This window comes from Fringilla coelebs, assembly GCF_963513975.1.
Source record: "Fringilla coelebs genome assembly, chromosome: 4".
Lineage (NCBI taxonomy): Eukaryota > Metazoa > Chordata > Aves > Passeriformes > Fringillidae > Fringilla > Fringilla coelebs.
The window spans coordinates 23,046,809-23,069,748 of NC_140032.1; the positions used below are offsets into that span (position 1 = coordinate 23,046,809).

A 22,940-nucleotide genomic window follows, 5' to 3' on the forward strand; every position below is an offset into this window, starting at 1 on the left:
CTACGTCTCACAGTTCAGGCTAATCATTGACAGGGCTTTTACAATCACAAGCTTTTAGTGAAGCTTTGATAAGACACTACAGCAGCTTGTGGCAAATGAAAACGGTCTGCACGGCATGGACTCCGGCGAAAGAATGGAATTTTTTCAGCATCGGTACAAGAAATCTGATTTTTAGCACTGGCACTATAAACTGGCACAATGTGTGGCCAGCGACTGGAGAAGATTGTTGCTTTTTGGACGTTGGTTTTTGTAAGGATAGTTACTGGGCTTGCTGGAGAGGGAAGATCTGTGTGGAAAAAGGACTCCCACTTCAGCCCTGTGAGCGAAACACAGATGTTTTTATATGACACTTTCCCCAAAGATTTTCTCTGGGGGGTAGGGACAGGAGCTTTCCAGGTGGAAGGCAGCTGGAGGAAGGACGGGAAGGGCTCCTCCATCTGGGACCACTTCACCCGCTCGGAGTTCAGGGACGCTGACAGCGCAGGCACCTCCAGTGACAGTTATACCCTGTTGGACAAAGATTTGTCTGCTCTGGAGTTTTTGGGAGTTACTTTTTACCAGTTTTCAATTTCATGGTCAAGGCTCTTCCCCACTGGAGTGGTGGCAGCTCCCAATGAAAAAGGACTTCAGTATTATAACACCCTTATTGACTCTTTACTCTACAGAAATATTGACCCCGTGGTTACACTGTACCACTGGGACCTGCCCTTGATGCTGCAAGAAAAATATGGGGGATGGAAAAATGAATCTGTGATTGAGATCTTCAATGACTATGCCACGTTTTGCTTCCAGACCTTTGGGGATCGTGTTAAATATTGGATTACGATCCACAATCCATATTTGGTTGCTTGGCATGGGTATGGCACAGGTATTCATGCTCCAGGAGAAAGAGGGAAAATAAGAACTGTCTACTCAGTAGGACACAATCTGATCAAGGTACAGTATAATAAGATTTTACAAATTGATCTTGCACTGCTCTGGGAAATAATAGGAAGAATTGGTCTTGTGATCAGTGCTTTTTTAAAAAATCACCTACTGTGAAAGCACTAAGAAATAGCCTTTAGCTAAGGCAGTTGTTCTGTTAACCCTCACTTTGATTTTATTGCTTGTCACAACAGCTGACTCAATAATTATTTGTTTTAATGTGCTTGTTTATTACTTTATTTAAATTAGTTTTTACATACAAATTCTAACTCTTAAAGAGCATTCTTTGTTCTTTACATTTAGTTAAACAGATTTGGCCATACTGAAATGACTATCCTATTAGTTTAAAAGGAAATTCATTTGTATTTGCATATTGAACTTTACTGGCCATAGAGTATATATATGTAAATGTGATTTGTTCTAGCTTAGTAAGATCATATTGCAAACTGTTTGCTTCTAAACTAGTAAGGTTGGCACATCTTGGGTTTGGAAGAAAACAAATGTCCTCTTCGGTACTTGAGAGTTTCAAATTATTTCCATGATGTACAGTGTTTTTTGCATCTGCTGTGCTCAAAGTGCTTTACAGAACAGGTCTCTATGCCATCTCTGCAGCCAGTATAATTCCCCCTGAGACCATTCTTAACTGTCACAAAGAGGATTTTTCTACAACTTGCCATATATCACACATGTAATTAACAAATAAATCTGAATGGGTGAATCCTACAGAAAGAAGTATGCATGTGGGGAAAAAATTATTTGCTAGAGTAGTTAAAATATTCTGCAACTTCCAAATTTTTGTATTTACCTCTGGCCTTGAACCTTCAGAACATCATTTTTCAAAAAAGTCACACTGCAGTCAATAGAAGTTTTACACACAGAAAAGTTGTCAAGCATCCTGAGTCACTAACTGATTTCAGACTTAGCAGAAGAATTATTTTGGTATAAAGACTTGTGAAGCATCTCATAGAAAACTGATGCCAAATAATTATTTCTATTTTTAAGTGCTATTTTATATAATGTATATGAAAGATATCATATAAGTTTGCAATATTTCTTGCCTTCATTTCTGAGTTTCACAATCAAATGTGGAGTACCAATTAGGCAATCTCTGCACTTTCTGTAAAATCCATGTAAGCAGCACACCACACACAGGGAGTGATATTCCTCTGCCAAAGAATCAATTGGATTTTCCAGGAAAGCAAGCACAGCTGGGTCTGATACACAAATTACCGACCTAATTTTCTTGGTCAATATTATTTGTCTCTCAGACTTGATTTGATAGTTGCTTCTTGTTCCAGAGGATAAAATAAATCACTTGGATGGAAGAGTTAAGGAGACTTTCAGCAGCACACAATCCTTTAGCTACCATTTTATTATCCATGGGCAGAAATTATTCTCCTATGGTACCCTTCTTACAACCCCATGAACATTACCTAAAGAATTAGCAGTTCTCTCCTATACTACTGTAAAATTTCTGAAGATTCTAGATTTGAGATCAATGAAAAATCTCAAATTTGTAGTAAAGTATTTGAGGAACTGGAGTTTTCTGGTTAGGGATGGAATGGAAACTCTTGAGGTACCAGTGGATATGAGTCAACTCTTCTTGTCTCTAGATGTAATTATTTATTTCTCTTAATAAACTGTAATGCCAGCCAGCCATTCCACAGAAGTCCCATCTGGTACTGTATGTTCTAAGCCAACTAGCCAGAATCTTTCTCAAAGATTTTTGTGCGAGTTTAAATGTCCAGTTCATTTTGCATTGTTGACAATAGAGTATTAATAGTATCAATATAATATTGAGGCACAATCAGGATTCATGTGTTGTGAAATATCTCCCCTTTGAGAATCACGAAAAATTATAAGATTCTCTCTTTAAAAAGATTTCACATGGGTTTTATTTCCTGACTGGTATATACTGGTCTGTTTCTCAGACATTGTATCATGGCTACCTTCTAATTTCCTACTGCAAATGAAAAACATTATCCCAAAAATAAAAGATCACCCAAATGTCAGGTTTTGGCAGTGTGAGGCAAAGCATGTTAAAGCTCTTGAAAAGATTGCCATTTATGTAATCACCTTTAGGAAGAACCCCATTCTTGTCCATGTCAAGGCTTCATTTTTGGACAGGCTGTTGACTGACCCTGTCCTCAGTGCCACCCCGTGCACAAATCAGGTCCATCCATTAAATATACAGAGCAGGAAAAACAGGTCTGTAATGCTGAAATGAAGCTAATCTGGCCACCACACTGTTGCACAGCAATTTGCTGAAAATCATTCTCAAACCTTTTTGTAGTATCTTTGGAGAAATTAAATGAAGCTCTTGCATGAATCCTATTTTTAGTTTAATTTCCTTGTGTATTGTTGCAGTCATGGCGTTATCAGAACTAATCACTGTTTATATAAAGGAGTGCTTTTTGGTGATATATCAAGCATAACCTGAAGCTAAGCTTAATAGAATCTATATATATTTATATATAGAACAATATAACAAACCATAAACCTCTGCTTTTTTGGACTTTGGATTATTTTATAGTAAGAACAATCTGAGAGTTGCTGGAGATTTTTGTGTCCCTTGAAAAGGGCTGGAGAAATTTCTCTTAGTTTTAAACTTATAAATTTTATTGCTTTCAAAAGAAATACAGTGTCTTAAAACCCAAATAATTGGCTGGTATATAAAAAAGTTCCCAGAATAACAGGTTGGAAGAGAACCCCAAGGACCATCTCCATAATGAGATGCATTTTAGAACAGATTTAAAAATTATCTGCTTCCATGAATGAATTCATGTAGGTAACTAGGCAGATAATGATCTTATTAAGGCTTTCCAACAAAAGTAAGGTTGGTCTGTCTTCATCCATCCCCAGAGCTCTGTGTGTTGGCTGGCACAAGGCATTGCTGATGCTGAATCACCTCCTGCCTGTGCTCCCTCCAAGCCTTGCATCCTGTTAAGGGAATGCCTCAGCCACATCTGCTTAAGAGACAGCCCTGCCTTTTGCACAGGCCTTGCTATTCAAGATCTATAAAGAGAGGTAGTGAATGCAGAATCAGAGGCTGATAAGCAGGGTGCTTAGGAGATCCACACTGAGAAAATAATTCAGAAGAAGAATTTCAAATTTGAGTTTTAAAAAATTTCAATTTTAAAAATGCATTTGCATGTTACTACATATTCTATTCATACACAGAAGGTAATCATTGCCACTGACCATTTCAAATGACTCGATACTACCTCTACAGAAATTAATAAGGAATCTGAACTTTGCTGCTTATTAATTGTAAATTGCTAAAGGATCCTCATAGATAAATCTCTCTTCAATTGTATGATCATTATGAGTAATAAAAGGAGCATGTGGAGTCTTATACCAGATGGAGAGTGGAGTCTTATACCAGATGGAAAGTGTAAAGGAGACTGCACTTCACAAAGGCAACATCAGAAAACAATTAATGGTAACAGGTAACTTGCTATGCAACATTTGAAAGACACACCAAAGAAAATAAAAATCTATGAGTTTGCTCCTCAGGCAGATGTCATACTGAAGCAGAGAAGAAAAAAATGGCACACAGAAAAATTAGATGGATTTCTTTGATTTATCAGTAAATAAATCTGACAGGAAGCAAGAAAATACAAAGGCAATGAATCTTTGTGGCTGAACCTATGTGAGATATATACCTGATATATTATTACCATTTTCTCTATATCTAGTTATATTCTTTCATACTTGGATTGAGAATTATAAATATCACAAGGGCGACATGTCTTCTTTTCCTCCTCTGTATCTGTGCCCTCCAGGAAGCTCTGCCTTTGCTAGCAGACAGAAAGGGGTTCTTTTTTTTCCTTTTTTTTTTTAACTTCCTGTTAAAGATTTGTCACACCCCTTTCCATCTGGCAGAAAGGCCCAGGAGAGAAATATCATAATGAGGTCTCCCTAAAAAATGTCATCATCACATACTTGGAAAAAGTATGGTGATACTTTCAAGCCTGGTGTCTCCCTATATGTCTGTGCCCAGCTGCATTACTCCCAGCTCTTTGATAGATCTCACTGTGCCAGGATCTCTTCGTGGACCCTGCTGACTTCGGGATCTGTGGATGAGTCTGCCCCAGGAAAGTCCTGTAATTCATTCTCCTTAAAAACAAATTTCTACTTCATGAATGGGAAATAATTATTATATCAGACACTTCCTTCCTTTCCTCCAAAGAAGACTCCTTTCCTCAGGATACAGAAAGATGAAACTACACCAGCACCTGTGTTTCTTACAGGAGAAGGGAAGCCTGTCTCCATCAAGTATGGCTCCAGGGTAGACACCAGAATCATCTGTGCTTGTAAAGTGCTTTGCTGGAAGATTTTTCAAATAGTAGTAGCCATCAGTGATGATGTAAAATTCAGCACTGATTCATAGTTTTTTGATGATTTGTTATTTTCAGTTTAGCTTTCTTACATTTCTTGGTGATCATTAGGGAAAACACAATCTGAATGCAGGACAGTTAACATGCAACAAATTATGATTGTAAAGCCTCAGTCCTTCATAACACCCTCTCAAGAAGTGTAGTCAGCTGCACCTCGAGATGTAGGCAATCCTTCACAAGGATTGAGAGTCATTTTGCAAAAGAAAGGGTTTAATTCTACTTTAGCTCTACTGACTATGGGGCATCTTTACCACAGACCAAAAAAGCCTTGAACAGAAATACACTCTCCAAATAAGCCACACAGTCCTACCCTTTTTCTGAAATGTAACATCATCATCACACTATATTCTAGTTCTTCTTGGTTCCAACACCAAACAAGTAAACAAAAGGCCCAAGTAATTTTGTTATCATTTTTTCAATTCTAATTTTCCTAAATGTTCTTGATTTCCAGCACACTAAAATAACTCCATATATCCCTGACGTTGTTTTGTATACTCATTGCTGTTCAAAGAAAAATTGTTTGACTAAAGTATCTTAAGAATTTGAAAGTATTGCTCTACTGAAAGGTCTTTGCATGTGCATATGTTAAATTACAGGATCAGAATTTCAAGAAGTATGAGAATGTTTCAAAAAGAGAGGAGAACAAATACTGTTGTCTTCAGTTTATTAAGTTGATTTTTGTAGCCTTTTTACAGGGTCAGTACTAACTGACATAGCACTCTCTGTGACTTTCAAGACTAGGGAATATTTTCTACATTTATACCAGGAAAATATGCTGAAATTAATGAGTCATACGTATCTAGAATAAATACCCAATATTGATCCTACTTTAACTGTGTATTCAGCCTTGACATTTGTCCTTGCTCTAACAAGGAAAGTGAAAGATTAGGGATTAAACTCTAACTGAAAAAAGATTAGTCAAGATTTACTGAAAATACCCAATTTGATGTATGATACAGCTTTTAAATTGATGTTTGTTTCATATCTGGTCTTTAAAAACAAATTCTGTAAATCAGCTGATTCCATCAACAATAGTTTGCATTTAACAAACACCTATCTGAGAATGATAGATATCATTTTACAGATAATTAACAACTCAAATCAGATTTATAGGCAACTATGTGTCTACTATGTCTGTAAAACCCTTGCTGTAGACAGTGAGAAGTTTTTTACAGTAAGGTTAATCCTCAGAATTAAGTCATCAGTGATACATACAGATTTGTATATGAGGATTCTATCTTGACTCATATTAAATGTACTTATTTATAATTGAGGTCTACTCCTCTAGAGTTTTACCTGGCTGTATCCTCTACTGTACACATTATTTTTAATGGCAACTTTATTTTCTTCTAATCACTTCCTGAAGATGTGTATGAGTACAATGAGAGATTCTTGGCTTTTACATGTCAATATCCATTCTAATTAGTTGGTTTTTTTGGCAAAGCTATCTTTCTCCACCTCACCTAGAAAAGTGTGATTGCTGTGATTTACCTGGTGCTATTGTCATGGTACTTGGCACTGTGCATCATACAGCTGAGTGCAGTGGGGGGTTTCTTGTTAAGCCAATGCAGCCTCTCGTTCAACAGTGGTGTTTGTGGGCTGGGTCTGGAGAAAAACTCTGCAAACCAGGTGAGGAAACCCTAGGGGCAGAGCACAGAGTAAGCCTGGCCCCAGCAGCCCCCCCAGGCTGGAGGGACTTTCAGGAGAGGACTGTGAGGGCAGCTGAGGAGATGGCACTGCCCACTTAAATTTTCTGATGAGGCTACTAAGAAGTCAATTTTATAATACTTTATATTGCAATTTGCCTCAAGAGTCCATTTTTGCTGGCTTTCCTCTTCAGCTACAGAACCTGCATTTCAAAGGTTAGTGTCACTTTATCAGTATTTTCAAAGACAGACTTTGAACAAATGTTACAAGCATGACCTTAGAAACCATAAACAACTGATACACAAAATTTCACAAACTGTAATTCTTTGGTACCCCCCAGCTTAAACAAATACCTACCTGACATCAGGCCTTTTGGAGTTTTTTTTGAAACTGTCAAGGCTGTGTGTTTCTAGATAAATTAACTGAAATTATTGTCAAAGGTAAGCAATGCTGTTTGGCTAAGTAATGATGACAATCTAACTCGGCACTCAGTGTTTCACAATGCTCCTAATGTTTTTCTCTGGGTGCAAACTATTATTTTCTTTCCAGCTTAAGAGCGTAACGCCACACTCCAGGCACAAGGTAAACTCTGAGTTACTTGACAACTCTTCAGCTGGGAGAGGTCAGCTCCGCTCCCCTGCGTCAGATCACCTGATGTGATTTACACTGCAGTCCAGGGTCACTCCTCTCTGACCTACCTGTCCTGTTTCCTTCCAGGACTTGGACAATGCTAGTGGCTCCTCAGTCTCCCATGTATTTCTGGTTTTGTGTAATTTTTGTCTGCTGTATGCCCTTAGGTAATTAATAATGGGACATTTGAAGCTAATTGTGACATGCAATAACAACACACTTTCTAAAACATTATGATAATCAGAAAAGCAGTATTAAGATGTGATACATTTCAGTGGCCATTTCAAAGAAGAAATTAACTAAAATCCTGAACAAAATTCTCACTCAGAGCTGTGAAAGTTGACATTTGGGTTCAAACTTCACAGCTGGGTCCTTTGCCCAAGTTTTTGCATTTAGGGATTGTGCAAATATCAAAACTTGAACACTTGCTCATATGACTAGGGCGGAATAAAACAACTAAATCCCAAGAAGAGGGATGGGTGGATGTGTTTTGATCAGAGTAAGTCCAGGTAACCCCCGGGGCACAGAGCAGTTAGTAGCACAGAGTCACCGCTGACAAATATCATATGAGATGCATCATTGATGGAGTAATTGTAAAGATGGTTTGAAATTTTAACCATATCAGGAATCACCATTTGACAGAGAAAGAATGGCTAGATCACAGAGTTCAAATCCCATTGTTCGAGCTGTTCCAAAGTGTCTGTGTAACAACAGCTGTTCTCATCCCTACTGGGATCTCTCCTGAAATTTAGACGTGTTAAACGGCAAAAAGCCACAGCCCTAACGTGTCATAGGACATGAGTTACTGAGCCTTGCCCTCATCCCAGGGAGCCTTGCAGGGTAACAGTGATTGCTGTTAAACTGTGCAGAGTAATTCATGTGCCTTAACTGATGCTTTCACATAAGCTTGCAGTGGTTCAGATGGAGCTACCTGCCTCTCTGGCTGCCAACCCACAGAGACTTATTAGAGTTCCAATTTAATGCTATTTTTCTCTCCTCAGGCTCATGCAAAAGTTTGGCATACCTACAAAGAACACTTTGAACCCTATCAGAAGGGGATGATATCCATAGTATTGGGATCCCACTGGATCGAGCCTAACAAATTGGAAGATGAGTCAGACATTTCTAAATGTCAGAAGTCCATGGAGAGAGTACTCGGATGGTTTGCTAAACCCATCCATGGGGATGGGGATTATCCAGAAGAACTGAAAAATGAATTCTTGTTTCTGCCACACTTTACCGAAGATGACAAAAACTACATAAAGGGAACAGCTGACTTCTTTGCATTTTCCTTTGGTCCTAGTAACTTTAAACCTCCAAACACTCTACCAAAAATGGGACAAAATTTGTCACTCAATTTGAGGGAAGTACTGAACTGGATTAAACTGGAATACAACAGTCCTCGAATCTTGATTGCAGAGAATGGCTGGTTCACTGACAGCCATGTGAAAACAGATGACACCACAGCCATCTACATGATGAAAAATTTCATTAATAAGGTTTTACAAGGTTTGTACAGAAATTGCTTGTTGGATTTTTCAGAGAGCACTTTTGATTGTTTGATATTTAGCTCTGTAATAATTTAGTCCTTTTTTTTAATGAGATAATGGCAACAAAGTTAATAATTAGTTATTTATACTGCATGAGTACAAGTCATGGATCAGGATCTACTGGTGCTAGGTGTTGTACAAACAGAAAAAACCCATAGTCCTTGTCCCAGAAAGCTAAAGTCCAACATCTGCATTGGGTTAGGGTTGGTTAGGGTTAGGGTTTCCATACTGAAACTATTACTCCTGCAGGACTCTAAGACTCCACCTATAGTAGGTACAGAAAAGCCTTGAGATCTTTTTCTGTGACTGTCACCTCTGGTGACATAGGGACCTTAGTTAACTCCTGACTTTTCCTACCTTCAGCCCTTTGTTTCTGCTCCAAACCTTCCCCTTATTTTCTCATCGTCACTCTCACACTCAATCAGGATCCTGACCTGTTTCTGCCCTCTCCTTTCACTGTCCCTGCAGACAATGCTACAAACATACTCTCATTCTGATCCACCAGATCTCTACCTATCACCAGCCTAACTTTTAATTTTCTTTACATAAAGCATACATAAAATAGTAATTTTTCCCCTACCCATGCCACAAAATCTCAGCATGCACCATCTCAAGTACAACAGCATCTTTTGCTCTGACAATTAAACTTACCCCCATCTATTCCATATGCTTCTACAAACAAAAATGTTCTCAGTTGTTGCTTGCTCTATCCCTTGATGCCTGCTCCCATTTGTTCAACCTTCCTCACTGCAGACATCAAGTACTCATCTTTACTTGCAAGGCCATTCTAGCTTATCTCTTTATCCTCTACATCATTCTCTGCCTCTGCATTTTGAAATGGGTATTTTCAGATATTCTTGTACTTTCTCCTGTGGTTTCCCTAATTTAGAAGTTGCCTTCTTTGAAAATACATGCCATTGTATTGCTTTGTTACATTTCCTCATCGCCTTTCCAGTATTCTGGCCTTGTCTATCAGCATCCCATGTACTCACATTGCAAGCTCTTGGGCTTTCTGATTTCATCTGGCAGGTAGGAAAACATCCAGCTGGACCATGCCCATGCTGCTGGGTACTTTGGAACTCTGCTGCATGAATACATGCACTGTGCAAAACTGCTATCTGCCCAAGTTGCATTCTGGTGTGACTAGGGCAAGGAAGTTCAGTGGAAATACAGAATGATGCAAAATTATATGTCCTGAGAAAATGAAGCTAAACAGTATTGGGAAAGAGTAAACCAGGAAACTTCATCTTTATTCCTTGGCTTACTGGTGTGGTGGACTACAGGTAAAATATGGCTTGTCCACCTGTCTGTGTCAAAATCCTCAGCAACCCTACTTGGTCACTGCTTTGCCTAGGGTACTCCAGCCCTTATAAGGTTAACATGAGGAATTATCCATGTTATTTCCCAGCTTAAAGGTGGCGACAGGCAGTGAATACGACTGACCATGGAGTTTGGACTTTTCCTTGCAGGCTGCCAGCTGGCACGAGCCTGTACAGGTGAAAAGCATTGTGGTTAGTTGGTGTCTGCTGAGCAGCTGCTTTGCAGGCTCTGCTGCCCTTCCTGAAGAATCAGGTTCCACATCTGAGAAAGCAGTTGTGTTGTCATCTTTCTCATGTATTATATGTAAAGGACCATATCTAGATTCCTTTGCAAGAGGGACATTAGGATTGCTTGAAGAAATCAGTATGCACTGCACTTATTTTGTAACTAAATCAGTCTCTGGGTTGCTCTACCTGACTTCTCTAAAGTCATTAACAGTCCCACACCAACAAAATAGCTTTTTCAATTTACAAGCTGAGTAGACATTCTCATGAGCTTGCAGACATCTTTCAAATAAAGGTAGAGAGTTTCAGCTTCATGACAAAGTTACAAACCAGATCAACTCTTACTACCTTTATTTTGACTCATGATTCTCTAATTTTACTGGTATTATTTTACTGGCAAATTGTCAAATGCAACTTCAGACCTGGATGTGGTATAATATTTCTTGTTTGGTCAGAGCAGAAATAAAGCATCCTACAGTAATTTAATTTCTTAAGGACACCTTTTTTTTTAGTAAATAAAGACTAAAATATATACATCAGTTTTGCAATGAACTACAGTGGGTCAAAACAAATTTTGAGGAGACACTCAAGATTTTCAAAATAAATGGCCCTTTCTCATAAATATCCCTTATATGTGTTAGAGTAATGAATACAGGACTCATGGATGTTACCTTCTCTTATGCAGCTATTAAATACGACAACATAGATGTGTTTGGTTACACAGCCTGGTCCCTCCTTGATGGCTTTGAATGGCAACATGCTTACAACATCAGGCGTGGATTATTTTATGTAGATTTCAAAAGCAAGAAAAAGGAAAGGATTCCCAAGTCATCTGCACTTTATTATAAACAAATCATACGAGAAAATGGCTTCTTCCCAAAGGATTCTACCCCAAACTTGCAAGCTCAGTTCTCCTGTGACTTCTCCTGGGGTATCACCGAGTCTGTTCTCAAGGTAAGTACAGTGGATCACTGGCAACGGAGTGATGAGCAACTCCGTGAACAAATGACCGTACACAGCACCTTGCATTCCAGAATTTCAATGCACACTGCCAACAGAAGTTAAGCCATAATTGCATTGGTTCAATTTCATGTGTTTCCAGGTTTTCAGGTGAGCTGGTCACAGACACTTCTGCAGGGGCCCTTCCAAGTATGGCCCTTCTTCTGCTTGTGTCTCCATGTGGCAGAGCAGATGAGGAAATTTCAGACCAAGTTGATCCAACCAATTGTTACCAGGTTATTTTTCAACCAGAGGTTTCCAAATCCAGTTTGCAGTGAGGCCATAGGGATGCTTGCAAAGGCCTGATGGAGAGAGTGACAAAGGGCAGGGACAAGGTGATTACGCTGGTGGCAGCAGAGTGACCTGCAGGCTCCAGGTCTTGTCTACAGCAGAAACACATTCCTGGGTTAGGCCTGGCTCTAAGTGCCACTCAGACAAGTGGGTAAGAAGCCATTCTTTAAAAAGAAACATAGCACAGGTGAAGATAACCAACCTTGAGGTTTTACCATCTGAGCTCACATTAGAAAACAGATCATAAAATCTTTTGTCCAAACTGGCTCCTAGAGGACCTATTTATACTTTATTTTTCTTCTATTTCTGCTTTAAACTTAGTAAATAAACTAACTGTAGGTATGACCAGTGTTGGGATTCCCTTCTTGTCATTGCACATAGACGGTCCCATGACAAATATCAGCCTCAAAAAATAACAACAAAATCCCATAATTTAACCTATTCACTGACAACTGTAGGGGAAGAAAAAGTTAAGCTTCTATATATCTTATTAATATGCAGCACAAAAAAAGGTACATTTCCTTTGAAAAAAAACCAATCTAAACATTTTAAACTTTACTATATTGTACTTTGAAACCTACAAAAAGCATTTAAAAACTGGAATATTAAAAAAAATATGTGTTATTCTGAACTTTTTCAACTAGTAAGAGATAGAAAAGATATAACTAAATGCTACAAGCTGTTTGTGTCAAGTAAGTGTGCCTCAGTTTCACAAGGTTGATCACAGCAGCAGTGCCAAAATAATCCGTGCCTGCCTTGTATAGCCTCTGGTGCTTGTTCTCACCACCTGCTCTCCAGGCAGCTGCCTGAGAACTGCTGTGTGCATGACCAGAGTGAACTCGATCAGGGAGAGCTATCTCTGTGAAAACATGTCATGTAGGCTGGTGGCAGGGCAAATGCCCATGTGTCATCGAAAAGAAAAAAATGCAATTTTGATGTTTTTCATAGGGAAAGGAACAGAATGATAAGATGACCACTAGCACAAATCTTGGTCATCCTCTTTCCCCTGGACCATTTAAGCAGGGCCTTCTGACAACCACCACTAATCGACAGCTAAACACAGGCAGAAATGCAGATTACAAGCAGATATTATGTTCATTTAATTTAAACCCATTGTAACATATTTTTATTTTCACAGGCAGAAACGGCAGCTTCCTCACCTCAGTTCTGCGATTCCAGCTTGTACCTGTGGAATGTCACAGGAGATGGGCTTCTGCACAAAGTTGAAGGGGTAAAGCTAAAAACCCGACCAGCACAGTGCACAGATTTTGTCAGTATTAAAAAGCAACTGGATCTCCTGGAAAAAATGAAAGTCACCCATTACAGATTTGCACTTGACTGGTCACTAATTTTACCCAATGGAGATTTGTCAGTGGTCAACAGGCAAGTTCTTAGGTATTACAGATGTGTGATTACCGAAGCCCTGAAACTGAACATTCAATCCATGGTCACCTTGTATTATCCAACTCACATGTACCTGGGCCTGCCAGGTCCTTTGCTGCAGACAGGAGGATGGCTGAACCAATCCACTGCCTACGCTTTTCAAGAGTATGCAGCTTTATGTTTTAGGGAGCTTGGTGATTTGGTTAAACTGTGGATTACGATAAATGAGCCAAACCAGCTAAGCAATGTCTACAACAGGAGCAGCAATGACACCTATCGGGCAGCACACAATTTGTTAATAGCACACGCCTTGGCCTGGAGAACATACGACGAGCGGTACCGGTCCTCTCAGTATGGCAAAGTGTCCCTGTCCCTGCATTCCGACTGGGCTGAGCCTGCCAACCCCTTCTTTGAATCTCATTCAAAAGCTGCCAACAGGTTTCTTCAGTTTGAAATAGGCTGGTTTGCCAATCCCATATTTAAGACTGGGGACTATCCAGCTACTATGAGGGAATACATCACCTTTAAAAACAGAAAAGGCCTTTCATATACTTTGTTGCCATCTTTCACAAGTGAGGAAAAGCAGCTTGTCAAAGGTGCAGCTGACTTTTTTGCACTGAATCATTTCACCACCAGATTTGTGATTGACGAACCTCAGAATGGAAGCCAGTATGAATTTGATCGTGACATTCAATTTCTGCAGGATATCACCTGCCTGAGCTCCCCTTCTCGTCTGGCAGTGGTGCCTTGGGGAATGCGCAAAGTTCTCAGGTGGATCAAAAAAACTTACGGTGACATCGACATTTACATCACAGCAAACGGAATAGATGACCCATCCTTAGACAATGATGAGCTTCGAAATTATTACTTGGGCAAATACATACAAGAGGTTTTAAAAGGTGAGTACATGACAGATTCAAGTTCCCCAGAGCCATTTCCATGGCTCAGACCCAGGCACAGCTAAGTCTTGCCCGGGACAGAACGAGCAGTCCTGATTCAGATGCAGGAGCCAGCAGCACTGAGCCCCCTGAGGGGCCCAACTCTGCAGTCACACTCAGGGCAGCCACGACACAAAGAAATGGCATCAACTGCCTTGCACAAAACGCAGTTACAGCTGTCACCAGTTTAAACCATGAGAGAAGCTCTCTGGGCATGCACATACGGCAGAGTAGTTACTAAGAAATTACTAGGAGGTGGCACTTCAGCCCAACAACTCCCAAGAGACAGTTAAAGTTTCTACTCTCCAAAGAAAGGCAAGAGCCTCCTTGCTTGCTGAACTAGTCATTGGATAGGAAAGTGCAAGCAAACCCACAGCGACCTGGAGGGACATACAGAAGAAATACAGCAGGGCACCAGCAGCACCAGCTGCTGTTGGAGGGAGAGTCCAACTCTAGTTCTTGTTCCACTACTAGTTTTCTCCTGGGCACATATGGAAATCTACTTCTTCACTTTAGAGAAAAACTAGTAAGAGTTATGGAGGTAGAGGACAAAAACATTCAAGGCAATGATCTTCAGCAGCAGCTTATTGGTTGGACTTGATGATCTTAAAGGTCCCTTCCAACCTAGAAATTCTGTGATTCTGTAATTTATTGTGTGAGAAATGCTGCAGTCCTCACCCCTCCCCTCCCTCTTCCTCCAACCAATCATTAAAGAAAAGCAGTGGGACACAGGCTACCAGCAAAGCCTTTGTACCTGAACCATACAGGCAAAATGAGATGTGTAATTCATCCCTGCCCTTCCCTACTGGTGAGCATTAGAGAGATCCTGATCAGGACATGGGGGGGTTCAAAAGCTTTTCTGAGGTAACTGACATCGAACACAGTCTAGGTATCCTGGTTTCTCTTCTCTAGGAGTTAATAAAAAATTAGACAAATCTTACTCATGGCTAAGCATGGCTTCAGATTACTTTTAGACACCAAGAAAAAAAGTGTTCTCTCTCCAGTGCTTAGCTTTCTCAGTTACTACAGGACTAATGAGCATTTGCTGATTTATTTTCCATGCTAATTTCATACTGCAAACAAAAGAACAATACATTACTAAAGGAGGTAAGTTACTAAATGTTTACATGTTCTTAGTCTGGGTTACATTCCCAACTATATTCACTGATTGCACATGACTTCCAGGCCTGTTAACTATTCTCACTCAGCACTTGGGTGCAGCAGTGTAACACAGAGCCGTCTCTGCTGCAGGAATCACCAGCGGAGTTTGGAGCAGGGCAGGAATTCTTGGAAAGCTGCTCTCATGGCACTTATGGGCAGCTGCTCCCAAGTCCCTGCAGCTGCCTCCAGTTAAGAGCAGCATCTAGCTTTTCCCAGGAAAACAAACTCCCAGCTCCAATCCTGCACAAATCCAGTTTTCCTGGGGTAGGTCCAAAATCATAAGGATTTTTGTGAAACAGTAAGGCACTGTTCCTGTGTAATTGAAACAACTGAGCATTAGAAGCAGTAAATATTTTATGATGTAACCACACTTTTTAAATTTATAACAATTTGAAATCTGAACTTCTTACCAGAAAGTATGCAAGTTTTACTTGAAATGTAAATTTTTATTAACACTTTGTTTTGGTTTCTTTTCCTTCTCAGCCTACTACATTGACAAAGTCAAGATTAAAGGCTACTATGCATTTAAGCTGACTGAAGAAAAATCTAAGCCCAGATTCGGATTCTTCACTTCAGATTCAAAAGAAAAACCCTCAGTAAGATTTTACAATAGCCTGATAAGCAACAATGGCTTTCCTGCTGACTACTCAGTCTGTGACCCCTCTAGCCATGAAAAGCAATGTAGCTTCTGCTTGTTTATTTCTCAGAAGAAGCCGTTAATATTCTTTGCCTGCTGCCTCTTCTCTACCCTCAGTTTGCTTTTAGCTATTATTTTTTTTCACAAAAGAAAAAGAAGGAAACGTTTTAAGGCAAAAAGCATCAAATGCATCTGTGTCTCATTTTAAAAGGGGGCAGAAGCCCACTTTCAGTGAGATCCATCACTGCATTCTACAGTGAAACGATTCCACTCAGACAACTGAGGAAAAGCACTGAGTCACTCCAGCCACACACACCAGCATCTCATTCAAAAACAAAGTAACCACATCCACAGGAAGAAGAGCCATGGCACTTGTTTCTTGTGAAGTTACTTTAATCCACCTACTGAACCTAGAAGACAACTTCATCTGTTAAAAAAAGATTACGACCTTCCTGTGCCTTGGAATAGCCTTTAAAACAACTTTACTTGCAAAGAGCAACTTTTGTGAACTGATATGCACCTTTTTAAGTCTTGTGATGTGTATTCATGCTATGAGTGTTGTTCAGAATGAAACTGTTAGGGTTTAGAAGTGTTATTAAACCCTAGAAACCAAATGTGCCAGGCCAGCTTCTGAAGATACCCCTAAGAGAACAAAAACCAAGTGAACTCCATTATTGACCAAGAGATATCCCTTAGAGATTGGATGAAGTAGTTTTAAGCAAATGTAACTGTAAACAAAACCATATACAATCACTATTTTTCATCTCCAAAACGAGGTAGCCATAAAAATTTTTACTAGCAGAGAACATCTAAATAAACAGTAACTATTAACCCACTCAAGAGAGTGATTAATGTAAATTGCACTTGTCATTATAAAAGTGGATCTCCGGGCAGTTTTTGGAATTTTTTAACAAGTGTGGGGTGTTTTAGCAACTTGTTGCAAAGTATGTTTCTGCACTATCCCAGTATTTTATATATTTTTTCCAAATTGAATGGAGCAAGTGACAATGTGGATTTTACTACTGCACAGAAATAGTACAATCTCCCAGTTAGATGTTGCTACATGGCAAGATTAGCAGTGAAGAAACCAAGCTGTATCCCCAGACAACAAATCACTGCTGGTGAAACTCAACAATACACTCTGTTGAGCTTTGAGGTCAAGTCCCTTGTTTTCTTAACTGAGCAATAAAAATAAAGCATTGTATTTTCAGACTACTGCTTCTGTCTATGTATTTAAATGGTCTTACAAATCTCATTCTACTGATTTCAGTTTTGTTTTTCATCTACTTCAGATTCTGTCATCACAAGTCTGAGGCCTTGAGAAAAGATGTGAAAGAATACTGGTCTCCCCTGTGAGAAAAATGTTTTTATTATTTCTTAATGCTATGATTCAAAAATGCCACTTCACAACTTTGTTACAGAAAGATCATGGTAGCACGGCCTACACGTTGCCCTACCAGTCTCTGAGCACGTTCATTCAGTCTGAATGAAGTTGGATGGTTTGAAAACACATTGGTAGGGTGGACCCACTGTGCAATCTGCTTCCCTAAAAGCCATCAGGTTCATGCAATCACCATTTAGTTCTTAAAAAAACAAACCAACAAACTCAAGATATGAAATATAGTTTATTCTCCTTAACTCTAAGCATCACCTTGTACCAAGCTGGAATTGCTGGACAATGTCTCACGGTAAATACCGTTGGGATCCAGACAGCTGAAAATAAAAGATAAAGAGCTTTTAGAAAGATTTTATCAGTGCAAATGTGAAACTCAAAGTTTATAATCATTTGATGTTTATTTATCTGATGATTTTAATGCAAGACAGACATTAGTAGCTCAAAGAATTTGCTTGATTTTACACAGACAAGATTACTTAAAGATGCCTTCAAGCCCAACAGCTCAATTGTTCAACAAATGTAGTAAGTTGCCCCATCTCTCAAGGCACTTGGAACAATACTAGAAGTTATTTTTTCAGAGGCTTGCAAACATTTGGTATCTGGAGGATGACTTTAAAAAAAATGGGTTTATGAAACTCACTTCCTCTACATCCTGCCTCAAGCTTACGTTCTCAAGGCACACAGCACAGAATTTATTTGCAAGTCAGACTGTCTCATCCTGCACAGGTGTTCTGTACTATGTAAGGAACCATACACAGCTGAAAAGCATCAAATTCCTTTAGCAGTTAAAATTGCTAATTTATCCCCAAATCCTCATACTCAACTTCAGTAACAAGGCCCATGGACAGTGTAAATAGTTGTCCTTGTTAAACTGACCTGTTTACCAGCATTTACATACTAACTGCTCAGAAGACTTTCACAAACAAATTGGGTGCTGTCCACCATTTTAGTGAGGGCAGTGTCCAACCAGAAGGAACACTAGTCTGAGGTCTTCTCTGTAAATAGCTATAAACCAGTCTGTCAGGCCAGGCCAGCTGTTTTTAAATTCTCAGCCAGCACTGCAGCTTGCATTCACAATGCAGAGTACAGCACTGGAGAGACAGGCTTTCTCCACACAGTAGCAAAATGCCAAGCTGATGAAAGATGGAAAACTGCTGTTGAAAGACCTCCCAAAATTCAAGTTTTATGATGGATCTTATGACATCTTTTAAAAACAAAATTTCATCCCTACTGGGAACCTGTTTAACCATGGCCATGTTGAAGCAGATAAACCTTGTCAAATCCCCATCTCTACAGAGAAGATGTACAATGTGTATTAAGATGATACCAACCTGTGAGTTTTACTCATCTGCCTGCTGCACTGTTCCCTTCTCAGAAACATAGATACCATCCAAGAATTTCCTGATATCCTTGTTCTTGACTGTGGTGGCTTGCTGGATCAAAGCAGCTGCAGACAAAGTGAGACTGTTAGCACAAAGCCAAAAGGTCCAAGGCAACTTGTGGCCTTTGTTCACGCTCCAGTATTTCATGGTGGTCTCTAGGTGACAGGACTGTCACCTAGAGACAGGAATTACCAACTTTAAATCCTATAAGGTCCAATGAAAATAGGATGCATTTCACTGAGCCCAACTCGGGGCAGTAGCACTTCATTACTGCACATATGTACAACTGAAAAGCTGAAAAGTTTGGTGCCAAAAAGGCCGTAAGTAGTGACTTGAAGAAGGTTCTGCAGACTTGTAAAAACATCTTTAAGCTTATAAACAGAGTAAGAAACTATGAAAAGCAATTACAGTAACTAGAACAAAAAAAGAATCTGTGCTGCTGTTTACCTCAGAGTTTGAGGTAAAGAGTTTGCTAAGCTGCCATCTTCAGGTAAAAGTTTCCATATAATTTTCCACACAACTACTTTCACAAACCTGAATTGGAGACCAGCTCAATGTCATTCCCTTCAAGGATCAGCTCATCTTTCTGGGCTTGAGATACTGCACAGGTAACACCTATGGAAAGATAAACACATAATCCACACTGTTGAAGGTGTTAAGTGTATTAAAGAAACAATATTAATGACTTATCCCAATTTACATATCTAGACACTAGTATTCAAGACAATAATTAGCTTTTATGACTTTGTTAAAGAGAGTCCCTCAAATCCATTCCAGGGCTGTCCTCCCTCACAGAACTTCAATTAAAGATTAGTGCAAGTCATGCTCTGGAGTGAAAGCTACTGAAGTGATACTCCTGCTTACCCATTATTACATTAGAGCATCAATCACCAACATTGTGTATAAGCCAGCACAGCTCTGTCAGCAAGGTGGTGCCATCTCCCACAGGTTTGTGCTCATTAAGACAACACTGGAGTCAGCAATCACAGAACAATCAAAAGCCATTAAAAACCACCTGCCCCCTGTCATATACTGTGTTTACACTAGCAATGGTGCAAATACTCACAAGCAGTAAACATGATGGCATTTGAGAATCCAACAGGAAACTTGAATTTTTAAGGGGAGTAACATAAGTTTTTACAGTTTCATCTATTTAATCAACAGATACCAGATTTTAAGCCAGCCTATTAATAACATTAAATGCTGACTTTAAAAAAAATCAAATACAATAATCAAACCACCCTTAATATCCCACAGTAAATCAAAAACCGCATAACTCTGTTGCACTGTTATCTACCAGTGTCCTGGGACAGGTTCTGATGCATTCCTCTACAGTCACCCCAAAACATCATCAGTCACATTAATGTCCTTACCCATACCCTCACCAGAAATGGAATTAGAAAACAAACCAAATGGATAAGGGATGTCTTTCCTACAGTCTTCATGTAACTGTTTATGACATGTTTTGTTGCCTCCTTTCAGAAGTTTAACAAGCGCCATCAAGTGCCTGCTTTTCTGTTAGACATTTTACTGAAACTCCAACTGTGCACGATGTAAAAACAGCTAACAAGATGATAACTTCTAAGTTTATTGTGAATGCTCCTAAATAATCAGTAAATTCAAACTAGAACACCTTAAAGACCAAAACTATAATGTGGTGTGAAACTAGTTCATGTGCAGTGTTTTAAAACAGAAACACAAATCTAACACTAAGCAGCTGCAGGTTACCAACTATCAACGCTGTAAAGAGCTCCCAGTGACTAATGTAAATCCCAGATTCCTTGTACTACAGTAACTAACTCGACATTGGTTGTTAGCTAACTCTCACTAATAAAATTATAGAGACATTATTAATAATAAGTCTGAACAGCAGCAATGGTATCATAAGAAGATACATCAATTCAGACAAGCACATGCTGCTCCAGCAATTATTCATCCTCTCCCATTCTCAGCGGCAGAGCCCAAAGAAAACAGCTTGGAAAGCCTAGTTAGAACCAGCAGAATACATCTCCAGAGACGCTCACCTGGCCTCATCCGCACTCTGCGGATGTACTTCTCTCCCAGGAAGTTCCGGATCTCCACCAGCGAGCCGTTGTCCTGGATGACCACATTGATGGGGAAGTGAGCGTACACCGACCTCATCTTGTAGCGAAAGCCCTGGGACACAGGACACAACCAGACACTGAAACAGGCCCAAAAGGCAGAACACATGCACGAAGCTTACAGGAGAAACTAAAGCCAAGGTGTAGCAAGGGCTTCTGAAAAAGGGCCCCAGAGACATTCATCCTTTCCTCCACCCACAGAACTTGCCTGACAGCAAAGGCAAGACAAAAAGCAAAAGGAGAAAGAAGCTGCATCTTGGATGTTTAGAAATGCTCTCCCTCCATCAAGTAAAAGGCTCTCACTGCAAGTAACAAAAAGGGCAGTAGTTATGCTGGCTCAAACACAACTTACCAGAGTGACCCCCTTGATCATGTTCTGTACATGGCTGCAAATCGTGCGAACTGTTGCCAGCTCCTTTCTGTTACCCCACCACTTGTCAACACGCAGCTGCATCAAAAATCACATTAACAAAGCTTTCAGCTACACTTCAAAACCAGCAAGAAAATAATTTTGTGAAAAACGAGGAACAAAACTTTCAGATAAACTACTTGAAGCCCACCAAACGAAAACACAGAACCGTTTTGTTTATTTGATAGACTACTTACTAAAGGCCCACCCCTAAATCCTAACCTGAGACACGGGAGAAACGTTTGTTTTTCTTCAGGTCTTGCCACTAACAAGTCTCCAAAAGAGCTGGGGTAGATAAATATACAATCCTGAGCTAAAGGATGCATTAGCAATTGCTAATCATATTGTTCTAAAGTCTGCCTCCTATGCATAACCAACTCAAACACTCTGCCTGGATCTGCTGTTTCAATGAAGCACTCGATATTTGTGAAACAGTAGCTGAAATCAAATCACTCTGGATATTTTCTTATACTTTTTGAGACAATATGAAAAATCATGCACTTCTTTATCTCTCCTCTCCTAATGTAACTTACAGTTAGTGGAAATCCAAAAAACTAATTTTTATCCTCTAAAATAAGCAGTCTGTGGAACAGCATAGAGTAACCAACCCCTTTCCCTGTTAACTGTCACTACAGAAAAATGCGATCTACGCATTCACTCCCACAGTGCCCGAGGAGGCGCTACGCTTCACCAAACCAGCCTTTCTCAGAAAACACAGTAATAAGCAAAACCTATCAAACAACTCACCCGCTGGAGAACATTTTAGGTCACTCTCCTCCACCACCAAAAAGTTTTTAAGCCAACTATAAAGCTCCCATCTGTCTCCGGGCAGCGAAAGGCCCTGAGCAGCACTCACCTTCTTGTGTTTCTTTCCCAGGAGGGACAGCTCCACGTTGATGTGGTTAAAATCCCTCCTCAAGGTTCCTCGGGGCCCCTTCACAATGACCGTCCGGCCCTTCAGCGAAACTCCCACTGCGGACCAAAGGCGGACACGCGTTACGGGCTGCGGGGGCGGCCCGGCTGGGCGCCTCCCGAACGCGGCGCGGACTGACCTTGCTCGGGGATGTCCACAGTCTGGTTGCTGAGGATGGTCTTCATCCTGCGGGAGACAACGAGAAACGCTGAAGGCTCTCTCGCCCATGTTCCGGCCGGGATCCCGCCCGCTCTTCCCCTGCACGACCCGACGCCCCCTCCTCGCTGTCACCGCCGCGCTCCGCTCCCTGCAGCGGTGCCTCCCACCCGGGCTCGGAGCGCGGCGGGGCGCGGCGGCCTCAACGGGGCCTTGCCGGGAAGGCGCCGTCCCAGGGCCGTATCGCGCGGGATGCGGGACAGGAGGCACCGGCGGGGCTCGGCACCGCCCCGGGGGGCTGCCCGCGCGCGGGCGGGGCGCTGGGGGGCCGAGCGCGGCGGATGGTCCCGGATTATCCCGGTGATCCGGGCGATCCCGGGGCGCCACCAGACCTCACCTTGCAGCGCACAGCGCCAAAAGAGACAGCGCATGACGTCATCACGTACTTGTAGCCGCTCCGGGGCCCGTGACGTCACCA

At 40.6% G+C, this 22,940-nt stretch overlaps 2 protein-coding genes across 2 annotated transcripts; one reads left to right on the forward strand and one right to left on the reverse strand.

The window, feature by feature from the left end:
• Positions 1-198: 198 nt before the first annotated feature.
• On the forward strand, positions 199-16,312 carry KLB (klotho beta; the record flags this gene model as incomplete). Its single annotated transcript, XM_084204834.1, has 5 exons — positions 199-936; positions 8,603-9,110; positions 11,381-11,649; positions 13,124-14,267; positions 15,951-16,312. The coding sequence occupies 5 exons, from the start codon at positions 199-201 to the stop codon at positions 16,310-16,312; spliced, it is 3,021 nt and encodes a 1,006-aa protein (XP_084060960.1).
• A 1,398-nt stretch (positions 16,313-17,710) lies between these two features.
• RPL9 (ribosomal protein L9) lies at positions 17,711-22,913 on the reverse strand. Its single transcript, XM_084204070.1, has 8 exons — positions 22,860-22,913; positions 22,446-22,492; positions 22,250-22,365; positions 21,337-21,432; positions 20,907-21,039; positions 19,417-19,497; positions 18,832-18,947; positions 17,711-17,817 (listed from the first exon to the last, which is right to left on the reverse strand). Exons 2-7 carry the CDS (start codon positions 22,489-22,491, stop codon positions 18,841-18,843), a joined length of 579 nt encoding a protein of 192 aa, XP_084060196.1. The 5' UTR covers position 22,492; positions 22,860-22,913; the 3' UTR covers positions 17,711-17,817; positions 18,832-18,840.
• Between the last annotated feature and the right edge of the window lie 27 nt (positions 22,914-22,940).

Coding starts and splice junctions, on each gene's coding strand:
- RPL9 (XM_084204070.1), bottom strand. CDS start 22,491: ATGAAGACCATCCTCAGCAACCAGACTGTGGACATCCCCGAGCAAG. Junction 22,366..22,445: donor TGTGGACATCCCCGAGCAAG/GTCAGTCCGCGC, acceptor TTTGGTCCGCAG/TGGGAGTTTCGCTGAAGGGC. Junction 19,498..20,906: donor CAGAGTGCGGATGAGGCCAG/GTGAGCGTCTCT, acceptor ATCTTTCCATAG/GTGTTACCTGTGCAGTATCT.